The sequence below is a fragment of the Rhagoletis pomonella genome, unplaced genomic scaffold (genome assembly GCF_013731165.1).
Source record: "Rhagoletis pomonella isolate Grant_MI unplaced genomic scaffold, Rhpom_1.0 Rhpom_scaffold_00012, whole genome shotgun sequence".
In the NCBI taxonomy this organism is placed as follows: Eukaryota; Metazoa; Arthropoda; class Insecta; order Diptera; family Tephritidae; genus Rhagoletis; species Rhagoletis pomonella.
This window is the reverse complement of record NW_023458566.1, coordinates 13,879,800-13,889,088: the sequence shown is the minus strand read 5'-3', so window position 1 is coordinate 13,889,088 and position 9,289 is coordinate 13,879,800. Positions and strand designations below refer to the sequence as shown.

General features: G+C 42.3%; 1 protein-coding gene across 1 annotated transcript in view; it reads right to left on the bottom strand.

The window, feature by feature from the left end:
- Positions 1-3,050: 3,050 nt before the first annotated feature.
- Positions 3,051-9,289, bottom strand: part of LOC118747592 (pneumococcal serine-rich repeat protein) — a 141,985-nt gene continuing 135,746 nt past the window's right edge. Inside the window, exon 7 of the mRNA XM_036481644.1 lies at positions 3,051-8,789. Within this exon, the coding sequence (XP_036337537.1) occupies positions 3,856-8,789 (4,934 nt within the window). The 3' untranslated portion in view covers positions 3,051-3,855. The remainder of the gene's footprint in view (positions 8,790-9,289) is intronic.

Here is a 9,289-nt window from a genome sequence, read left to right as displayed (position 1 = left end):
TGCATTTATGTTATCGTAAAGAGTACAGTATATATATTAAGTATGGTATACAATATGTATTTGCAAATATCTTGTTCATACGTTCTATTTATTTATGTATGTATGTAGTAAATATGGGCTTAGAAACTTTTTGAATGAATAAAAACTATAACTATTAAAAACGTATGTATGTATGTATGTATGTATATTGTTGTATGGTTTATTTCTGCATAATAGCGAAGAAAACAGTTAACAATTAAATATTAGATAGTTTTTTTATATATGTAGTATTATTTTTAATTGTTAATGCATGTACGATATCGGTCGTACTTATATATCTAAAGCACCTCACTTTAAAGTGATATAGTTTGCCACTTATGTTTATTTATTTATTTTTTAAGAATTTTCATTAAAATTCAGTTTATTCTCTTACAAGACCCATACAAACCCAAATTTAAAACATTGTAAAAGACTACAAAAAATTTCAATAAATTTTCAGCCAATTTTTTTATATTTTTCTCAGAAATTTTAGTTTGTTTTTTTTTTTTTTTTGAGTACAGTTTTATAGCCCACTCAATTTTAGTCTGATAATGTGCAAGTTTCAGGTGGCTAAAGATTACCGCTGATTTTTTTAGAATTTTTTTTTGTAGCACACTGTATTTTAATTTGAAATTCCTAAAAAATAAAAATAACATAAGGGGCAAAAAATATCACTTTGAAATGGCGTGCTATAGATATGACCGATACTGTAACTAAAGTAATTATTTTGAATAAAAAACAGTTAGAGATGCACACAAGTGGCTGTTATTGAATTTTAAATTTGCCTTTTTTCTGGTTTTTCTTGACAGATCACATTTTTTTTTTTACTTTAGCTGGTTTTTTTTTGTGAACTGGAAAAAATGTTGTTGAGGAAAATTGGAAAAAATTTTTTTCCAGTTTGATTTTTTGTCTGTTATTGTTATTATTGTTGAAATGTTAATTAGCCGTTGAAAAACATAGCTTCGCGCTACTTTATGAAAGTGAAGGCGTGTTTTATAAAAATAAGCCATTCAAAATTTTTTTTATAAGATTTATTTTAAAAGCTTTAAGCTTACATACATAAACATACAATATTTCTAAAATGAGTCGCGTGTAGCATATTTAAGTAAGCACTTCGCTGCTATTTAGCGTAACGCTTCCTACGTACATAAGTATGTGTCAGACAGCATTTGACCTTTTTTTTTTCTTTTGCATGCTAAGCATTTTATTTTAAAATGATAAAGTTAAAAAGCATTTATTCATACTTATTTATAGATATAGATATTTTTCAACAGTTAAGTTTTTATATATTTTTAAATTTAAACAGTATACTATAAGTTAATGTTGAGCTTAAAATTTACTGAATGTTTTTTTTTTTTATTCAATGAAAACGCGGCGTTAAATAATTTAAAAATGTTTTTTTTTATATTTGAATGTTTGAATTAAATTAATATATATATATTTTTTTTTTAATTTAAGTGAGTTACTCTTTAGAATGAGAATTTTCGTAGACTATGTGTGTGTATACATACATAAATATTACTAAGTACCTAGTCGCTTGCTTATTAATTTATTTAATATTTATTTACTTATTTTTTTTTTATTATTAATATAAGTATGGCATAGAATTTAATTTCAAGAAGTATATTTAAACTAATTAAATGAATTGTAAAATTTATTTAAATATCATAAAATATGTACGCTTGCGTGTAGCATTAAAAAATATGTATTTCATTTATGCATTATTAAAGAAGTGAACAATTAAAACGGAATTGTAGTTAAGAATCTTTTTAAATTTACTTGTTGCAATAAATTTCAATTAAGTCTGCATATGTTAAGCATAACACAACAGCATAAAAGAATATTTAAGAACGTTAAATACATTGATTATAAAATCGTTAGCATAATTGTTTGCTAAATTCTGCGATTTTTTATATGTAATTTTTTTTTTCATTACTTAATAATTATAGTTTTTAGTTAACATAATTGGCATTTTACATGTTAAACATTGTTTTCTTTTCTAATGGGGGTATTCATAAAATGTTGTAAGCGTTCTCAAGCGTTGTTAAAATGTTCTCAAATGGTTTACAGCCTAGAAAGCTTAGCTTAAAAACATTTTGTTGTCCATATAAAAATTCACCTGTAAGCATTTCAAATATTATTTTACACACAAAATTTTACGATCTTGCGGCACTAAGTTGCTCACGACGACTTGTGAATTCCCTCATCAAAAATTAATTTCCACTTAAAAATTGTAAGCAAATTTTTGCTCTTATTTCTACAATAATTTCGCGTTTTTCTACAATAATTTCGCGTTCTATGCTAAAATTACTTTAGACAAAAAATATATATTTTATATATTTTCATACACTAACTCGTACATGGCCATGATGACATCGCTGAATCAACAATATTGTATCTTTTTGCATAATTTCGGAAAATTTCCTTATCAATAATTTGCATTTTAATAAACAACAGACATATTCTTTTATTCTTAACATTAAAAACAAAACTTATTAAAAAAAGGCTTTTTCTTTCCTCCAAGGAAATACTTTTCACATACATATTTTGTAAATATCAAATTTTTTAAAAAATTTGCGCAAATTTTCATTTACTTTTTTTAAAGTGTTTACTACAAATGAGCGATCCATACTTAAATTAATAAATTTGCTTGTATGTAAGTATTTTTGTTTACGTGTGTAAGTAGTAGTAATTTTGTCATTTTTCAATTTTTTTGTTTTATATTTTTAAAGTAAAATAATCCTTTTAAAACTATTTACAATTTCTGCATACTAAAATATAAATGAAAGAATGTTTGGCGGCATGCCTCCCCCCCTTTTTTGCTTCTTTATCTCTTACACTCTTATTGCTTTGTAAGCTGTGACGGCTGTTGGCGGCGTAGGAATGCGACTTGGCTGATCAGCTGCGTATACAGATATATACATATGTATGTATATATATATTTTTTTGTAACTTTCCCTTAAAGAACTCTCCCAATTCATCGAAAACTCGCTACAAACACTGCACCTTCCTCACTTTTGTATCGTTTACTGTTTTTTTTTTTTTGTAATTTTTGGAATGCTCTTGATTACTCTTACGCCCTTTAACATGTCTTCCGACTACCTCTTTCCCATTTCCTTATACACTCCTACTCGGCATCAATTTACCTACACTCATTCCGTAACAAAATATTTCTATCCGCATTATCAGCTGCTCAGCTTCCACATGGAAATTTCCGCTTACATTGCAAGCGTCATTTGTTTTGGTTTTATTTAATTAATTTTAAATGCATTTTTCTTTTTCAAAGTAGGGGTGACTCCATTAGATATAGTTATATAAATATATTAAATATAGTAGTAATAAAAAAGGAATAAGTTTGAATGTACACATACATACATATGTATGTTTTGGTGATTGTGTGACACCGCGCAGCTGATAATGTGCATACAAATATTTCCTTCTGCTTTTCATTTGCACACAGTGCAAACCAAACACTGTTAGCAACGCATGCAAAAATCTCTCCCACAGAATAATTGCCTAATAAACCTTTCTAAAACCCCCACACTGGCAGTGTCTCTCTCGGCCACTGCAGCCGCCGCCGCCGCCGCAAAGACTTTCTACAAAGCCATTAGCATTAATTCGATTTCCTGCCATCCTCCGGGCACTGTCTTAATTCCAAACGGTTATCGCCTCCACCATGTCCGTCTGGCGACGCACAACACAACAGCTAGCCAGTAAACAAACGCCTACTCCACTAAGCAATCGCTACTTTGCCGCCCTGCCTCACACTCTCTTCCTCTCTCTAATGCTAGTTCGCGCCTCACCCATCTCTCTCTCTCTCCCTCTCTCTCTCCTCGCTTACACCGCAAAATCGCCCTCGCCCCAGGACATTTTGTAGTCGTCCATATTGAACAAATCGAATATGTCACCAGCCGCCCCAAAGCTGTCACCACCACCCGCTGACGTTACTGCGCTCTCTCCCCCCATACCGCTGCCATCGGCATCGCCACCACCGCCCATCATTACGCTTCCCTCGCCGCCAAGTCCATTGGCCATGCCACAAATTGACATTTGTTCACCCATACCACCCAGAGAGGCGTTAGCTTGCATGCCGCAGCTTGAGGAGGCTGTCGCCGGAGCGCCACCAACTCCACTCACCATGCCACCACCTATGCCAAGACCCATATTTGCTTCACCATTAATACAAACGCCATTCAATATGGCACTGTTACTGCCCCCGTCGCTGCTGCTCCCGAATGGATGTGGTGGCGTATTGATATTCGAGTCTGGCGAGAATGTAGAGAAGCTGAAACTGCCCAGCGGATTATCGAAATCATCGCAAACATCCATAGGTGTAGCACTGAAGTGATTAGCGCTGCTGTGACTGTGGCCACGCTCATTTGTGTGTTGGTGGTGGTGATGCTGGTGGCTGTCACTGCTTGAAGCCAGGCTGCTATTGCCATTGTGACAATTGTTGTTGTGTGGACTGCCGCCGTCTGTGACGCTACCAAGGTCATCCAACATACTGCGATTATAATGCGAGAGGTTGTTGTTGTTAGCCATGCCACTATGCTCACCACTCGCTTGCGTAAGTTGCGCTACAAAGCTCTCCGCATCGAAGTCTACGTCAGCCACTCCAGTGTGCATTACAGCGCCATTGTTATTGCTGTTGTTATTGTGATGCAATGAATGGTATGCGTGTTGTTGCTGGCTCTGTTGTTGCAGTTGCTGTTGTATAAGCTCGTTGATCGATGGCTGCAAGCTTGGATTCATGTCACGTCGCAGTCCATTCAGTGTTTGAGCAGCACCATTTGGCGAGGAGTCGACGCCATTGGCGCAACCAGCCTTGCTGTCGCCACTGGAATGATGTAAGTTCTGATGATGGGCAGGATTAAGGCCAACACCACCACCACCACTACCACCACCGACGAAGTTGCTTGCATCGTCACCGATGTCCATCTCCAGCTGCTGTGACATCAACTCGAGCAGCTCAAACTCATCGAAGTGATTAAGTTTCGCATCTGGGCTGCCCACCGCGTGACCCATAGGCCGCTCTGGCGTGCTCGAGGCCTTGCTGAGCATATCGTGGTGCGTGGGCGACTGGTGTTGGTGCTGATGATGATGTAAGTTTACGCCTCCGCTTCCGCCTCCACTAGTGGGCACAAGTGGCGGTGGTGTGGAATGGTGTTGCTCCAGGAAAATGTCCAATGTATTTGCCACACTCTCGGCATCAATGTGTGCGTTGGGCTGCAATGGCGAGGCCATGTCGATATTTTCAATGAAGCCGCTGGTCAGCGCTGAACCGATCCCTGAAGACGGCACATCGCTGCCGCTGTTGAACATTTGGAAAACGCTGTCCATGTCGCTTTGCGCTTCCCGCCGCTGCTGCATCTGTCGCTGTCGCTGCTGTTGCGTGCAAGGTGTTGTATCCATGGGATGTGTGGACAAACCGCTGTCAGGCATTGGGCTGCTGCGCGGCTCCAGCTTGGGCACCAACGCACCCGAAGCAGCCAACGCATCGGAAGAGGTGCTGGTATTGAATATCAAGTTGCCGCTCATGTCTGTCATCAGTGCATTGCTGCCGCCTGGTGTAAGCGGCGTCACGGGCGTTATGGGCTCCAGCACGCTCTCGGGCAGCTCACCCTGCTTGACGAGTATGTTGAGCACATCTGTCACTTTCTCCGATTTGACAGCGTTCTTGCGCTTGCTTGTGGTCTGCGTGGTAACCGAGTTTGTGTGTGTTTGCGGCGTGCTGCGACCGGTGTTCGGTTCCTCCTTGATTTTGATCTGCGCCAAGTTGGCCTTGGCCGCCAATTGCTTCGTGGCCTCCTCGTACTGCGGTGGCGGTGGTGGCGGCGGTGGAAGATTTTGTGGTTTTATATCCAAGTGTATGATCTGTTGCGTTGGCTGGAAGGCACGGTTGTGGTACTGCTGCTGCTGTTGTTGTTGCTGCTGCAGTTGCAACTGATGCAATTGTTGTTGTGTAATGACCGGCTTGGCCTCGATCAGCTGCTGTGGCTCATGCCCTTGCGGGGTGCCGATGGGCAGGAGTATACTGGGCAGCGAGCTGGTGCGCTGATGTCCATTCAGCAGCTTCTTCGTGGCAGGGCTCGCGTTTGCCAGCGAGATATTGCCGATCGTATGCGCCGTCATGTGCTGATCGTTCAACCCGACCAGGAAGATCGTCTGATTGCCCTCGTTCCACACGAGTCCCAAATTGTTGTGCGTCTTTGCCGCCAGCGGTATTTGATTGGCAAGGATTGTTGTTGTAGTAGCATTTGTGTTGGACGCATTGTTGCCCTTTAAATTTGTGTTGCCGATGGTTGAATTCTTCTGTCGCGCTGCGTTGGCCATCTTTTGTGTCCCCATCGTCGTTGTCGTCGTAGTCGCTGTGACTGTTGGAATGAGTAAAGTTTGTGTCTTTTGCGTGGATGTGAGTAGTCGCAATTGTGCCTGCGCTTGCGCCTGCGCCAAGGCTTGAGCCTGCACGTGCTGCGCATGTTGTTTTGCCTGTGTTGCTGCAGCAGCCGCGGCTGCAGCTGCTGCCTGTTTCTGTTTTTGGATCTTCGCCTCCAATTGCTGCTTTACCACCATTTTCTGGCTCATTGCCTGCGGTGTCACCGCAGTTGTATTGGTGGCATTTGCCTTGTGAGCCGCTGCATTAGCCGCGTTTACCTTGGCAGCCTGCGATTTTGCTGTTACCTTAGCAGGTACGGCAATGTTTTCTTTTATCTGTGGCAAGACGGTGAGTGGCGCGCAATGTGGCGCCGTTGTCGTGGTGATGAGCGTAATTTGCTGTGTTGGCAGGGCGTTCATCACCTGTGCGGTGACGGTTTGCTTTTGTTGCTGCTTCTGGCGCATCTGTTGTAGTTCCTGTTGCGAACGCTGTAACTGACGCTGCAGCTCATCGATTTGTCGCTTCTGCTCGCGCACCAAATCGTCGTTCGTCAAAATGATGGTGGCTGCCTGCGGTTTTGGTTGTAGAATCGTTTGTAAAGGTACCGGACGTGGCGAGTCCACGTGCTGCACGATATCCATTTGCTCGTGCTCCAGCGTATGCCGCTCGGGTGACATTGACGCTCCGGTATGCGGGGAATTCACAATCATGGCCACGGGCACATCGGACACTGCCGTGTTAGTGGCGTCCATAGCTTCACCCGCGGAGATGGAGGCTATCTCTGAACAAGCCGTGGAGGCGGGTGTATTCACAATGGTCGAACATTCGGTCACGTCTAGTGGCAAAAAAGGTTTTAGCCGTTCAATTAGTTGCGGTTTCGGACCAGAAACAGGCAAATTTCGACGCTTCAGGTGCATTTTCAAGTCCGAGACTTTCATCTTTTCCAATCGAGAAATGTCCGTAGTGGAGCATGTAGACTCAGCGTAGCTTGTAGCCGGGCTAGGCGGTATAGAGGATGCTACGGAGAGTGCCGGTGATGGAAGTGGCGGCGGACGTGGAGTCGAAATAATCGAAAATGTTGAATTAGCCGGCGAGGCTGTGCAGCTCGTGCCATCACTTGCCGCCGTTACGCTGGACAAAGGTGTGGCTGGCGTGGGAGAAGACAGCGCAGTTGATGTTTTCGTTGCTGTAGCGGCTGTCGTAGCCGCTGTAGCGCTGAATTTGGCCACCGTTGTCACCAAACCACCGACTGTACTGGCATTCCCGCCCGTACTTGCCGCTGCGCCTGTGGTTGCCGGCACAATTGTTTGATTCTTGTTGAGCGTTTCGAGAAATTTGAGCAAACAGTTTTGCTGTTCCAACATCAATTGATATGATGTCTCCTCCGGCTGACTGCTTTCGCTGATCAGCTTTTGCGCAGCATTCGGCGGACCCTTGTACTCGTGGAACTTAATCGTGCGCGCCTTACAAGCAGGCTTCGATTTCGATTTCTTCCTGTTCTTCTCCTTGCCCGGTGCATCCGATTTGGCCAGTGACATCTGGCAGCTCAGCGGCGGTAGTGGCGTAAGTGACTGTGATGATGGCGAGGCTATAGAAGACAGTGGACTCAGCGAAGAAATAGTCGAAGTCAAGGAGGCAGGGGAGGACACCATTGGTAGAAAATTTCCGCCAGGACTTGCCGATGGTCCAGCCACAGACTGACATAACTCTTCAAATAGATTTGCGGTCTCTTGCTTTACCTTTATGCCGCTGGCAAATGGTACAGGCGGCGGCGGTGGTGGTGGTGGGGGCACAGTAGATGCCTTACTAGCTACCGGCGTGCTGCTATGCAGTAACGGTGCTGATGTCACAACCACCGGCCCACTGCTAGTAGGTATAGTTAATGCTACCGTAACAACGCCTGCGCAAGCAGCAGCAGCAGCCTGCAAAGCTTCACCCTGACCGACGGGGAGGGGCTGTTCACCCGCGCGTGGTGGCGTCTGGCGTGTGTCACTCTCAGAGCTCTGCGAGTCCTCGTCGTAGGTGACATAGCTATGTGGATGCTGTGGTCGTGTGAGTAAACCCTCGCTTGTAGCCTTGAATGACACCAAACCCTCTTTGACAATCTTCTCAATCGGCTTTTCGGTGTGTAGGATATTCTTTTTGATAAGTTCAAGCGGACCGGGACGGTGCTGTATCTGTGAATTGAGTTGGTCGGCTAAGCGTGCTTTCTTTAGCATGCGCTGTTTCTCCGCCAAACTCGGATCGATGTGACACTCATCTTCCTCCAATATGTGGCGACGTTCCAAGTCCTCACGATTTGGTCGCTGTTGTATTTTTGCCTTCAGCAAATCGCTGGTCTTGGCGCGCTCCAATTGTTTGCATTGCTCGTGTATGGCGGGCGAAGTCTTCAAGGCTGCAAGGAAAGAGCACAGTTACGTACATAGTACATAGTATATACATTAGAAGAGGTTAAGTAATCTTTTAAAAAGTAAATACATTTTGATATTAGCATATGTAAACAAAAATATATTTCAAATGCAAAGTGCAGTGAAAACGAAGCTAAGTGGTGGAGAGACGTCTATCTGCTGCCTGCTGACATACAAATGGTATGCATGTATGTATGTAAGTGTGTTAGTGAAGTGCTAAGCAGGGCGCCTTAAAATATGCCTTGTCAATCACAAATGCCTGCAGCATCAATTTTCCATCAATCGTTTACTGTGCGAGGAACGAAATAATGAAGCGTATGAGTTCGAAAGGATGCTGCTGCTAATTTAAATTCAAATTGAGTTTGAATTTCATTTATGCAAACATCAATTTCCCTTGGCAGTGCATCTGCTTAGCTTTTACGATTAAATCTTTTTGCTAAAGTTTATGTAAACATTTTAAACGAAGTTTGTAAGAAAATGGCATCGA